This window comes from Leucopleurus acutus, assembly GCF_964270905.1.
Source record: "Leucopleurus acutus genome assembly, chromosome: 10".
NCBI lineage: Eukaryota > Metazoa > Chordata > Mammalia > Artiodactyla > Delphinidae > Leucopleurus > Leucopleurus acutus.
Genome location: NC_139153.1, coordinates 21634728 through 21648638, shown reverse-complemented (window position 1 = coordinate 21648638; position 13911 = coordinate 21634728). Strand labels below are relative to the sequence as shown.

Genomic DNA, 13911 nt, shown 5'->3' with positions numbered 1-13911 from the left:
TTCCCATTCATCTCTGGGAGGGGTGCACTCTTGGAAGATTCCCCAAGGGAAGAATTATTTGCTTCTACAATGTGCTCCCCTGCCAGGAAAACTCTGCCTCACTTCCGAATTTCCAGGCTTCCCAAGGAGAACTAGAGAGGGCCCTCCAGGTGTGAGCCTGTGGAAACCTGCCCTGGCGCTCCTCTCCCATATTGTGACTCTTTGAGTTCTCCAGGGAACAGCTGGAGGCCCAGGAGGGTAAGGGCCTTGCTGTGACCTGTCTGAACGGGGAGGGAGTCTTCTGCCCCAGGCAATGTGAAGTGTTAGGGTCCCGTGGTGAATTCCAAGTGCTTGCTTCAAACTGCAAAATAGCCAGCTCCCGTCCACCATGAGCAAAGTAGGGACAGATGCTCTGAGGAGACAGGAAGAGGCAGGAGAGGTTAACTTTGCAGGGAGGGGATGGCTGGGACTAGTGAATGATGGAGACAAGTGACGAAATCTTCCACCCAGTGCAAAAGTGAGTGGGTCAGACCCAAGCCAGACAGCCTCCGAACTTCCATATTCAGTAGCCGTATATCACATTAAGGAATTTTTTACCCATTGAACATGTGGTTGAGGCAGCCTCTCTTAATTATATCATAAAAATAGTTAACATTTATTGAGGGTCTTCGTTACATGTTAACATGCACAATTCTCCAACAACCCTGTGTATTACCACAAGCTCCTATTCCATTTTCTAGCTGAGGAAAGAGGCCCACAGAGGGTGCCAAAGGCCACACAGGTAATACACGGGAGAGTTAGGGTTAGAACCCAAGAGCAATGCTAAAGCATTGGTTCTTAAGGGATGGAGTGAAGTGCGTCTGGCCATGTTGAAGACATTTTTCTGATTGTCCTGACCTGGAGAGTGTTCCTGGCATCTCATGGGTAGAGGCCAGGGGTGCTGCAAACATCCTACAGCACAGCATGGCTCCCTTCAGTGAAGAATTCCTTGGCCCCAGAATTCCCTGGCGGTCCAGTGGTTAGGACTCTGCACTTCCACTGCAGGGGACACGGGTTCTATCCCTGGTCAGGGAACTAAGATTCCGCATGCTACACAGTGTGGCCAAAAAAAAAAAAAAAAATTACTTGGCCCCAAATGTCAATAGTGCTGCTACTGAGAGAGCGTGCATTAAAGGCCAAGCATTGAACTTCTGTACCCTACAGCCTTTTCACCCATCATAATACTAATGCTTCCCTTCTGCCCTTTCGATGTCACCCTGAGGACTGAGCAGATTCCCATAAACACTGTCTGATATGTGATTGTGGAGCACACAGAAATATAATCCTGTGAGAAACTGGAATTGGGGGCTTCCCCAGTGGCACAGTGGTTAAGAATCTGCCTGCCAATGCAGGGGACACGGGTTTGAGCCCTGGTTTGGGAAGATCCCACACGCTGTGGAGCAACTAAGCCCGTGCGCCACAACTACTGAGCCTGTGGTCTAGAGCCTGTGAGCCACAACTACTGAGACTGCATGCCACAACTACTGAAGCCCGCGTGCCTAGAGCCCGTGCTCCACAACAAGAGAAGCCACCACAATGAGAAGCCCGCGCACCGCAACGAAGAGTAGCCCCCGCTCACCACAACTAGAGAAGGACCGCGTGCAGCAACCAAGACCCAACACAGCCAAATAAAATAAAATAAAATAAAAAAATAAATTAGAAACTGGAATCAGGATTGAGTTTTGAAGGATTCTGTGTCTTTCTGGAACTCTCATATGAATCAGGATGGTGGCTCCTCAAAGACGAAGGCCCCTTACCAAGTGCCTGGAAGTTCAAGAATGGGTTAGGCCAGGAGGTCATGGTCAATATTAAGGCAACTAACAGACTTTTTCCCCAGGTTCCGGGATATCATCCAGATGGAAGTGTGGTGATGTGGAAAGAGCTCTGGCTAACTCACACATCTGCCTCAGATCCCTCTGCTGGGCCTAAAGTAGGAGAAATCCGTCATTTCTCGGTGCTTTTTAATCACATTCCTCTGGGAAGAGGTGAACTTTCCTGTCCTCTCCTTATTGTAAATTACCTACTCTTTGACAGCTCTAAAATAACTCACGGCTACCCAGTCACAAACATTTTACCTTTTCTTCATTTATCACTCTTCACACTTGCATTTTTTAAAAATTGCTTAATACGTTCATTGTAGGAAAAAACATATATAGACAAACAAAAGTCATTCCCACAATCATTCTACTCAGAGGTAAATTACTGTTAACATTTTACACTTTTCCCTACTCCTATCTTTTACTTCAGTGCCATCCTGTGGTCTGCTTCTTTCCCCTAGAATATACTGGGAACTTCTTTCCCCTAAAATATACTGGGAATTTCTTTCCCCTAGAATATACTGGGAACTTCTTTCCCCTAGAATATACTGGGAATTTCTTTCTATATCAATAAATCTATTTCTTCATCAGAATCTTTACCTGTTGGGCTGTATTTCATATATTTGTCTGTCTTAAAAAAATCAGGTGGAATGATGTGGACCCACGAGTTGCAGTCATAATGCTTCCTTGAGTTAAAGGCCGAACGTTCCAGAACCAAGCCAAGGGGTGCTTTTAAGACAGAAAAAAGTCTTTCAAAGGCTCTGTGTTTGCAGCAACTTTGACGGAAAGTTAGTAGTCTTTCCCCACATCTCCTACTAGGACTCTCCACACGCGGCGAATTCTCACCCCCAAGCGTCACAGACAGACAATACTTAGGGTACCTCTGAGTGGCCACTTACAGTCTTAGTGCATAGCAAAGGAGATTTGGAAATAGGAGGAAGAAGAGAGGGGAAGAGGAGAGGGAGAACCAGAAAGGAAAAAAAAGCAAGAGGTAGTCGGATGAATAAGGGGGGTAAAAGACCCAAGATCCTGGCATTTTGTGGAGCTGGGTGGTACCAGCCAGAGCCACCTCGGCTTGCCCCCCCCCCCGCCCCCGAGGGGATGGGAGCTTTTCCAATGAGGTCACACGCAGTTCCCCTGCCACCCCTGAGAATTAAATGCCTGTTTGCTCACTATCAAGCTCTTCAAATGCTTACATCTGGGCCGCATTACCCAAGAGGCCCATGTGTTTGTGGATGATAATTTACAGCAGCAGATAACAACCCTGGGGCTGGAGGAGTCCCCCAGCAGCCTGGAGGAGTTCGGATTCACAGGGAAACAGAGGACGGGTTAAATGAATTATGGTGCATAAATAAGTTATGGGGCGTCTATACACATATGTGTTACACGCATAGCACACATCATTGAGATTTTATAACTAAAGCACAGACAAAGGTTTAATCCTGAAGCTCATAAAGAGAGAACTAGGTGCATTCACCTTAAATGTTTTCTTCCTTCCATGCAGAAGCGGCATGTGTTTCTGAGCTGCTCCCTGCATCCTGGGGGATATGAACTGGGAGAAAAGTCTTTCCCTGCAAATCCGTGGGACCCCAGTGTTTAGCTCAGGCATCAATGAGACAGTGCAGGTCAAATATCTAACCCAGTGCCTGCCACAGGGTTAATGCTACATTTCAGTAGAGAGGAAACTTCTGGAGAGCAAAACTGTATGGTATTTTTCTTTTTCATAAACGCTACAATTAAAAAAATGACATTTTCTTATATTTGTATAATATTCTGCCAAGTTATTTTGTATCCCCTGATCCCTTTTTAATTCACAACCAACTTGCCCAAGATCCCATTTACCATCTCCAGCGCACGGTATCAGAATCTGGGCCAGGAATGCAGAGGTTTTGGGGGGTTGGAGGGGTGACTGTTTAAAAATTTTCCTACAGTGATTCAGATATGCAACCCCTCTCCTTCTGGGGGAGCTCTGAAATGCAATGTCCCTTTTCATCTGATGTCTTTTATTACAGCGATCAATTGTTCACTGTAAAAATGCCATCACTTCCTGAAACCATCTTCATTGTTGGCATTTGGATATTTTCTTATTTATTTATTTATTTATTTAGGCCTTGCCTCGTGGCTTGCGAGATCTCAGTTTGCCAACCAGGGATTGAACCCCGGGCCCCGGCAGTGAAAGCACTGAGTCTTAACCACTGGACCGCCAGGGAATTCCCCTACATTTGGATATTTTTAATTGTTAGCAATGAAAATAAGAGTGATGTACACCCACATCATGCATCACTTCTGTGGGGAATCCTTTCTCCTTGTGTGCTAACTACTCAGCACGTACACACCTTGGCATCCACGAGCGAGTGACTCCGAGTTCCAGGGCATGCAGCAGTACTTGCTGATGGGAAAGGCAATGACCCCGATATCAAAAGAGACCATGTGTCTTTCTAGAGGCTTCTGTGGTGACCCCGTGTCCAAATACAATCAAATGCTCTTTGGTTCTAGTCTTCAATGACTCAAAAGTGTTGTCACTCCAGGCAACCTGGGGGTGGTGGGGTGGTGGTGGTGATGTCTGCTATGATGTAAGTATGAGCGGCAGTCCTGTTTTCTTAAAAGAGGAGGCTGGAGACCCTCTGAGAGGCCACCGATGTCACTGCGGTGGCTACAGTCCCATTTGTGAGACCTCCAAGGAACTGCAGTCCACTCGCTGACCTCTGTCAGTCACTTAATTCCCTGGTGTGTGCTTTTGCTCTATCATTTCCTTAATTAAACTGGAGTAACAACAAGTCCTTAATTGGAATAATAACAAAGACTATTAAGACCCCAGGGTACTGTTGGGAAGAAGAATTAAGTGAATAATTAAAAACTTGATAAGGGCTTTTAAACATGCAAGTAGTTCAGGGAAAGTAAAGCTAAGTGATTACGGGACACTCGTGAGATAAGTGCTGAAACTCACAAACAGGCAGCAGGCAACTCCGGAATCCCAGGAACTCGCTTTGGAATGACAGGGCCGCCTTATGAGTGACTGTACAGAAGGAAAGACACAGCTTTCTCCCCTGGCATTTTGAGACCAAAAATAGACCAGATAGTAGTGGTCAAAGAACTAGAACACAAACCTGGTGACTAAATAAATGGCACTGAGTAGTTAGGCTACAGAAGCACTACCTATGTGCCCAAAGATGAAAGTGTAAGGATGTTAACTGCAAGCTACATCTTAATAAAGTCACTGGAAACAGCCTAGACACTTAACAGCAGCGTGGATAGCTAAATTATGAAAGTGAAAAGAAATAAAGTGATTTTCATATACCCAAGGAAAGATCTCCAGGTTAAAAAAAAAAAAAGTAAGTCACCAAACAACTCATCAGCCTTATTTTTCTCTAAGAAGGGGAGTGAACTGGGGATACGGTGGGGAAGCAGCCTGATGGAGAGTAATTCTTCCTTTTCACTCTATACTTTCATAAAGTTTGAAATGTTTACAGCGATAATGTAATTCTTTGTGAAAAAAGACTGATTTATGCTGAGCCATTTTCCCTACATGATACGAGATGAAAGCTTCTCTATTCTCTGACCCCTGCTTAATTACTAATATACACTTTTTGCTATTGCTGCTGGTCTTTGTTTGTCTTTTTCTCCATTTCCATGGACACAAGCACTCATATCACACTCTTTCCAGGAAACTCCTATGTTTTTCTGTAGGATTTCTGTGTACTTTTCCATACATGCTACGCTCCTGGACATATCACCATTATGCTACCTCCTTCCTGGGTTTTAAAAATGTGACTTCTGGTGGTAAGAAAAAAATTCTAAACAAGATTTCAGAGCAAAAAAACAAATTGGGGGCTGTCAGCGCTTTATTTACTTCATAAGGAGCAGCCTCTATCCACAATGACCATCAATTCATGTTAAACAGAGACTTGAAAAGGTCAATCAGGATATCTTATCACACTTTTGGATTTCAAGGAGCATAAAGACGTAAAAAAAAAAGAAACAAGCGTTTGTGGAAATTGACATGATTTTGTCAGGTAAACATACTATAACCAAACCCCACCCCGCCCCAAAGAAAGACAAAAAGCCTCCACCGTCATGTCATAAAACAAAGCATAGTTCAACATCCAAAAAATAACATAAGCTCAGAATTTAGGGTCCATTCTTTAGGTTAATCCAGCTTTATGAAAACATATTTAGATTTATGGGAAATCTCCTACCTTAGCTTATTTTATCATATTTGGCTTCAGACCAGGAAGACAAAATTTATCGTGAAAATATATCAAATTCAGGATAGTGGGGAGAGGGGCTACTACATAGGAAGGGGCTTTCAGCAAAATTGGTGCCTTTTTATTTCTTAAGCTAGGTAAGGAACATGGGCGTTACTCTTTATAACATTTTATTATCTTACAGTGTGAATAATTAATGTGAAAAAATATTTCCATCATCGGCTGGCTTTATGAAATCACTCATTTAGTTGAATAGATCCATTGCAGGAGGAAATAACTGAGGCCAATATGTATGGTTAAGTGACTTGCCCAAGCAGCGCTCAGAGGACAAATCAAGTATTCCTTCCCAGCAGTCTCTTCAGGAAAGCAGAATTCAGATTTCTGTACTGTTAATTCTTTCCATGAGCATTTGTTCACATTTTATTGTCTATTCCAATTAAGGTGTGAGATTGTACAAAATTCAATTATTTCCATAGTCTCTAGAAAACATTCCTACATAAAATGTAAGAGTAAGTGTTTGCTATATTTCAAATTATAAAAATCTAGAAGTATGTTGAGTCAGAAACAGGTTTATGTATTAAAATATATTACTTACGTTTTTCAGCTTTAAATGGATTCAAAGGGCTTTGAGAACTAAAGGAAGGTGATTCTATACTTCATCTTCAAAGGAAACAGTTCTACACAGTATCTATGTTAACTTGTTCCCCAGACTAAGACAGCAAAGAATCTCTTTCACGTAATAATTTTTTGATCTGTCCCTTCTTTTTTAAAATTCTCAGACTCTGATCACCAGGAATTTTTTTTTTCTAAAAAAAAAAAAAAAGAGGCAGGTGGTGATGGTAGATGTGTCTCTGGTTACATACCTCACAGAAAAGTATAAAACGGTTGGGCCTGGTTTCTTGGGCAAATCGTGGTCAAGAACTCGGTGGTCTAACTGTAGCCAGTTCTGCTGACCTCTGTAAGAGTAAAACAAAACAAAACAAGAAAGATTAAACAGAAACCCAGAGAAAGGTTTAATAAACACCGTGTTGGCAGAGCTGTGCGGTAACAGTTATTCTCACATATTAATGGTTGGAGTATAACCTGTTACAACCAGTGATGAGGCCAATTTGGCAATTTCTATCAAAATTACAAAAGCACCTGCCTCTGAACCAGCACTGTCATTTCTGGGAGTTAATCAGGATAAACCTGCACATGTGGAAAATAGCCTATGTATAAAGCCACGCACTGTAGCATTGTTTGTAGCAGCAAACAGGCTCACAACAACCTAAGAAAACGAATTTAAACAGCAATGAAATATTATGCAGCCATACCAAAGATCAAGGGTATCTTTACAAACTTATCGTGAAAAATTTTCAAAATATGGTGTTAAATGAAAAAGCCAGATGCATGACAGTGAGTATAATATATTGCCATTTTTTAAGTTAAAAAAAGAATAGCTAGACATATGTGCATTTATATGTATAAAAATATCTCAGAGAGGATACACCATGAAATGAACAAGAAACTAAAAACACTGGCTGACTTTGGAGATAAAAACCTAGGTGATATTAAACATATTACTCCTTAAATCCTTATTAAATATAAAATCTGAAATATTTTAGATAGTCAAGAAGGGAAACTTTTCTTTTAATGAAAACAGACAGACACAGATAGCTTTTATAAAAATATGGGGTCGACACACTACTATGTATAGAACAGATAACTAATAAGAACCTACTGAATAGCACAGGGAACTCTTCAATACTCTGTAATGACCCATATGGGAATAGAATCTAAAAAAGAGTGGATATATGTGTATGTATAACTGACTCACTTTGTTGTACAGTAGAAACTAAAACAACATTGTAAATTAACTAGACTCCAATAAAAAAATTAATTAAAAGATAAAAATAAAAATATGGGGTCAGGGCTTCCTTGGTGGCGCAGTGGTTGAGAGTCCACCTGCTGATGCAGGGGACATGGGTTTGTGCCCCGGTCCCGGAAGATCCCACATGCCGCGGAGCGGCTGGGCCCGTGAGCCATGGCCGCTGAGCCTGCGCGTCCGGAGCCTGTGCTCCGCAACGGGAGAGGCCACAGCAGTGAGAGGCCCACGTACCGCAAAAAAAAAAAAAAAAAAAGGGGGTCAAATACTTTCTGGGGGCTGTTTTTGGATATATATTATGGAATTCCTAACATTTAAGCACGTATTTGTTGATTCATTCAAGTGCTTCACTAAATTCATGGGTATAAACATTCTCCTGAAATTGTGACCTGAGGGATAGAAGAATTGAGACACTGTGGCTGGGGATTGTTTATGTGACTTTTCCAAGATGGTCCCACTAGTTGACCCATTTTAGATTGTAAATTCCCAGAAGGCAGAGACTACATTCGCTTGCTTACACAAAACTTAAGAACATGCTGATAGTGGTGGGATGTCAAATTATACCAAAACCTATAATGGTTCAGAAGACATATTCCAACCTATTTTGGTCTTTGAGTACATAATATTTTAAAAAATCAGAAAACTCTAAGCTGTATTTATTATAAGTAGATAGGAAACGTGAGTAATAATAATAGCAGCTAATCTTTATTGAGCAACTACTTAGTGCCAACCAAGCTGGTACTTTTAAAATATATTAATACTATATTTTACAGTAAATCTGCAAAGAAAAGTGGCAGAGCTGGGATTTGAACCCAAGACTTAGGATACAGGAGAAAATGACATTAGAGGGTTGAATCAGCATTTTTTTTTAATTTTTGTTTTATTGTAGTAAGAACTCTTACTACAGATTTACCCGCTTAATAATTTTTTAACACCTTTATTGGAGTATAATTGCTTTACAATGGTGTGTTAGTTTCTGCTTTATAACAAAGCGAATCAGTTTCTGCTTTATAACAAAGTGAATCAGCTATACATATACATATATCCCCATATCTCTTCCCTCTTTCGTCTCCCTCCCTCTCACCCTCCCTATCCCACCCCTCTAGGTGGTCACAAAGCACTGACCTGATCTCCCTGTGCATGCGGCTGCTTCCCACTAGCTTTCTATTTTACATTTGGTAGTGTATATATGTCCACGCCACTCTCTCACTTTGTCCCAGCTTACCTCCCCCTCCCCGTGTCCTCAAGTCCATTCACTAGTAGGTCTCTGTCTTTATTCCTGTCCTGCCCCTAGGTTCTTCAGAACCTTTTTTTTTTTTTTAGATTCCATATACATGTGTTAGCATACGGTATTTGTTTTTCTCTTTCTGACTTACTTCACTTTGTATAACAGACTCTAGGTCCATCCACCTCACTACAAATAACTCAATTTCGTTTCTTTTTATGGCTGAATAATATTCCATTGTATATATGTGCCACATCTTCTTTATCCATTCATCTGTCGATGGACATTTAGGTTGCTTCCATGTCCTGGCTATTGTAAACAGAGCTGCAATGAACATTGTGGTACATGACTTTTTGAATTATGGTTTTCTCTGGGTACATGCCCAGTAGTGGGATTGCTGGGTCATATGGTAGTTCTATTTGTAGTTTTTTAAGGACCCTCCATACTGTTCTTCATAGTGGCTGTATCAATTTACATTCCCACCAACAGTGCAAGAGGGTTCCCTTTTCTCCACACTCTCTCCAGCATTTATTGTTGGTACATTTTTTGATGATGGCCATTCTGACTGGTGTGAGGTGATACCTCACTGTAGTTTTGATTTGCAGTTCTCTAATGATTAGTGATGTTGAGCATCCTTTCATGTGTTTGTTGGCAATATGTATATTTTCTTTGGAGAAACCTCTGTTTACATCTTCTACCCATTTTTGGATTGGGTTGTTTGTGTTTTTGATATTGAGCTGCGTGAGCTGCTTGTAAATTTTGGAGACTAATCCTCTGTCAGTTGCTTCATTTGCAAATATTTTCTCCCATTCTGAGGGTTGTCTTTTCATCTTGTTTATGGTTTCCTTTGCTGTGCAAAAGCCTTTAAGTTTCATTAGGTACCATTTATTTATTTCTGTTTTTATTTTCATTTCTCTAGGAGGTGGGTCAAAAGGATCTTGCTGTGATTTATGTCAAAGAGTGTTCTGCCTACATTTTCCTCTAAGAATTTGATAGTGTCTAGCCTTACATTACATATATATATATAATTTTTATTTTTTATTTTTTGCGGTACGCAGGCCTCTCACTGTTGTGGGCTCTCCCGTTGTGGAGCACAGGCTATGGACGCACAGGCTCAGCGGCCATGGCTCATGGGCCTAGCCATTCTGTGGCATGTGGGATCTTCCTGGACCGGGGCATGAACCCGTGTCCCCTGCATCGGCAGGCGGACTCTCAACCACTGCACCACCAGGGAAGCCCAAGCCTTACATTTTAGTCTTTAATCCATTTGAGTTTATTTTTATGTATGGTCTTAGGGAGTGTTCTAATTTAATTCTTTTACATGTACCTGTCCAGTTTTCCCAGCACCACTTATTGAAGAGGCTGTCTTTTCTCCATTGTATATTCTTGCCTCCTTTATCAAAAATAAGGCAACCATGTGTGCGTGGGTTTATCTCCGGGCTTTCTATCCTGTTCCATTGATCTATATTTCTGTTTTTGTGCCAGTACCATACTGTCTTGATTACTGTAGCTTTGTAGTATAGTCTGAAGTCAGGGAGCCTGATTCCTCCAGCTCCATTTTTCTTTCTCAATATTGCACTGGCTATTTGGGGTCTTTTGCGTTTCCATACAAATTGTGAAATTTTTTATTCTAGTTCTGTGAAAAATGCCATTGGTAGTTTGATAGGGATGGCCTTGAATCTGTAAATTGCTTTGAGTAGTATAGTCATTTTCACAATGTTGACTCTTCCAATCCAAGAACATGGTATATCTCTCCATCTATTTGTATCATCTTTAATTCTTTTCATTAGTGTCTTATAGTTTTCTGAATACAGGTCTTTTGTCTCCTTAGGTAGGTTAATTCCTAGGTGTTTTATTCTTTTTGTTGCAATGGTAAATAGGAGTGTTTCCTTGATTTTACTCTCAGATTTTTCATCATTAGTGTATAGGAATGCCAGAGATTTCTGTGCATTAATTTTGTATCCTGCTACTTTACTAAATTCATTGATTAGCTCTAGTAGTTTTCTGGTAGCATCTTTAGGATTCTCTGTGTACAATATCATGTCATCTGCAAACAGTGACAGCTTTACTTCTTCTTTTCCGATTTGGATTCCTTTTATTTCCTTTTCTTCTCTGATTGCTGTGACTAAAACTTCCAAAACAATGTTGAATAATAGTGGTGAGAGTGGGCAACCTTGTCTTATTCCTGATCTTAGTGGAAATGGTTTCAGTTTTTCACCACTGAGGACGATGTTGGCTGTGGCTTTGTCATATATGGCCTTTATTATGTTGAGGTAAGCTCCCTCTATGCCTACTTTCTGGAGGGTTTTTATCATAAATGGGTGTTGAATATTGTCAAAAGCTTTTTCTGCATCTATTGAAATGATCATATGGTTTTTATTCTTCAATTTATTAATATGGTGTATCACATTGATTGATTTGCGTATATTGAAGAATCCTTGCATTCCTGGGATAAACCCCACTTGATCATGGTGTATGATCCTTTTAATGTGCTGTTGGATTCTGTTTGCTAGTATTTTGTTGAGGATTTTTGCATCTATGTTCATCAGTGATATTGGCCTGTAGTTTTCTTTCTTTGTGACATCTTTGTCCGGTTTTGGTATCAGGGTGATGGTGGCCTCGTAGAATGAGTTTGGGAGTGTTTCTCCCTCTGCTATATTTTGGAAGAGTTTGAGGACAGCTGTTAGCTCTTCTCTAAATGTTTGATAGAATTCGCCTGTGAAGCCATCTGGTCCTGGACTTTTGTTTGTTGGAAGATATTTAATCACAGTCTCAATTTCAGTGCTTGTGATTGGTCTGTTCATATTTTCTTTTTCTTCCTGTTCAGTCTTGGAAGGTTGTGCTTTTCTAAGAATTTGTCCATTTCTTCAAGGTTGTCCATTTTATTGGCATAGAGTTGCTTGTAGTAATCTCTCATGATCCTTGTATTTCTGCAGTGTCAATTGTTAATTCTCCTTTTTCATTTCTAATTCTATTGATTTGAGTCTTCTCCCTTTTTTTCTTGATGGGTCTGGCCAATGGTTTATCAATTTTGTTTACCTTCTCAAAGATCAGCTGTTAGTTTTATTGATATTTGCTATTGTTTCCTTCATTTCTTTTTCATTTATTTCTGGTCTGATCTTTATGATTTCTTTCCTTCTGCTAACTTAGGGGTTTTTTTGTTCTTCGTTCTCTAATTGCTTTAGGTGTAAGGTTAGGTTGTTTATTTGAGATGTTTCTTGTTTCTTAAGGTAGGACTGTATTGCTATAAACTTCCCTCTTAGAACTGCTTTCGCTGCAGTGCATAGATTTTGGGTGATCGTGTTTTCATTGTCATTTGTTCCTAGGATTTTTTTGATTTCCTCTTTGATTTCTTCAGTGATCTCTTGGTTATTAAGTAGTGTATTGTTTAGCCTCCATGTGTTTGTATTTTTTACAGATTTTTTTCCTGTGATTGATATCTAGTCTCATAGCGCTGTGGTCAGAAAAGGTACTTGATACAATTTCAATTTTCTTACATTTACCAAGGCTTGATTTGTGACCCCAGATATGATCTATCCTGGAGAATGTTCCATGAGCACTTGAGAAGAAAGTGTATTCTGTTGTTTTGGATGGAATGTCCTAAATATCAATTAAGTCCATCTTGTTTAATGTATCATTTAAAGCTTGTGTTTCCTTATTTATTTTCATTTTGGATGATCTGTCCATTGGTGAAAGTGGGGTGTTAAAGTCCCCTACTATTATTGTGTTACTGTTGATTTCCCCTTTTATGGCTGTAAGCATTTGCTCCTATGTTGGGTGCATAAATATTTACAATTGTTATATCTTCTTCTTGGATCGATCCCTTGATCATTATGCAGTGTCCTTCTTTGTCTCTTGTAACAGTCTTTGTTTTAAAGTCTATTTTGTCTGATACGAGAATTGGTACTCCAGCTTTCTTTTGGTTTCCATTTGCATGGAATATCTTTTTCCATCCCGTCACTTTCCAACTGTATGTGTCCCTAGGTCTGAAGTGGGTCTATTGTAGACAGCATATATACGGGTCTTGTTTTTGTATCCATTCAGCCAGTCTACATCTTTTGGTTGGAGCATTTAATCCATTTATATTTAAGGTAATTTTTGATATGTATATTCCTATTGCCATTTTCTTAATTGTTTTGGGTTTGTTATTGTAGGTCTTTTCCTTCTCTGTGTTTCCTGCCTAGAGGAGTTCCTTTACCATTTGTTGTAAAGATGGTTTGGTGGTGCTGAATTCTCTTAGTTTTTGCTTGTCTGTAAAGGTTTTAATTTCTCTGTCAAATCTGAATGAGATCCTTGCTGGGTAGAGTAATCTTGGTTGTAGGTTTTTCCCTTTCATCACTTTAAATATGTCCTGCCATTCCCTTCTGGGGTGCAGAGTTTCTGCTGAAAGATCAGGTATTAACCTTATGGGGATTCCCTTGTATGTTATTTGTTGTTTTTCCCTTGCTGCTTTTAATATTTTTTCTTTGTATTTAATTTTTGATAGTTTGATTAATATGTGTCTTGGCATGTTTCTCCTTGGATTTATCCTGTATGGGACTCTCTTCACTTCCTGGACTTGATTAACTATTTCCTTTCCCATATTCGGGAAGTTTTCAACTATAATCTCTTCAAATATTTTCTCAATCCCTTTCTTTTCCTCTTCTTCTTCTGAGACCCCTGTAATTTGAATTTTGGTGCATTTAATGTTGTCCCAGAGGTCTCTGAGACTGTCCTCAGTTCTTTTCATTCTTTCTTTATTCTGCTCTGCAGTAGTTATTTCCACTACTTTATCTTCCAGGT

The 13911-nt window shown here is 40.1% G+C and overlaps 1 protein-coding gene across 4 annotated transcripts in view; it reads right to left on the bottom strand.

The window, feature by feature from the left end:
- Nucleotides 1-13911, bottom strand: part of FRMD4B (FERM domain containing 4B) — a 336715-nt gene that overhangs the window by 105297 nt on the left and 217507 nt on the right. For all 4 annotated transcript variants that reach the window (XM_082849085.1, XM_082849084.1, XM_082849087.1 and 1 more), the window contains one exon: nt 6904-6996. In XM_082849085.1, coding sequence (XP_082705211.1) covers nt 6904-6996 — 93 coding nt within the window. The remainder of the gene's footprint in view (nt 1-6903; nt 6997-13911) is intronic.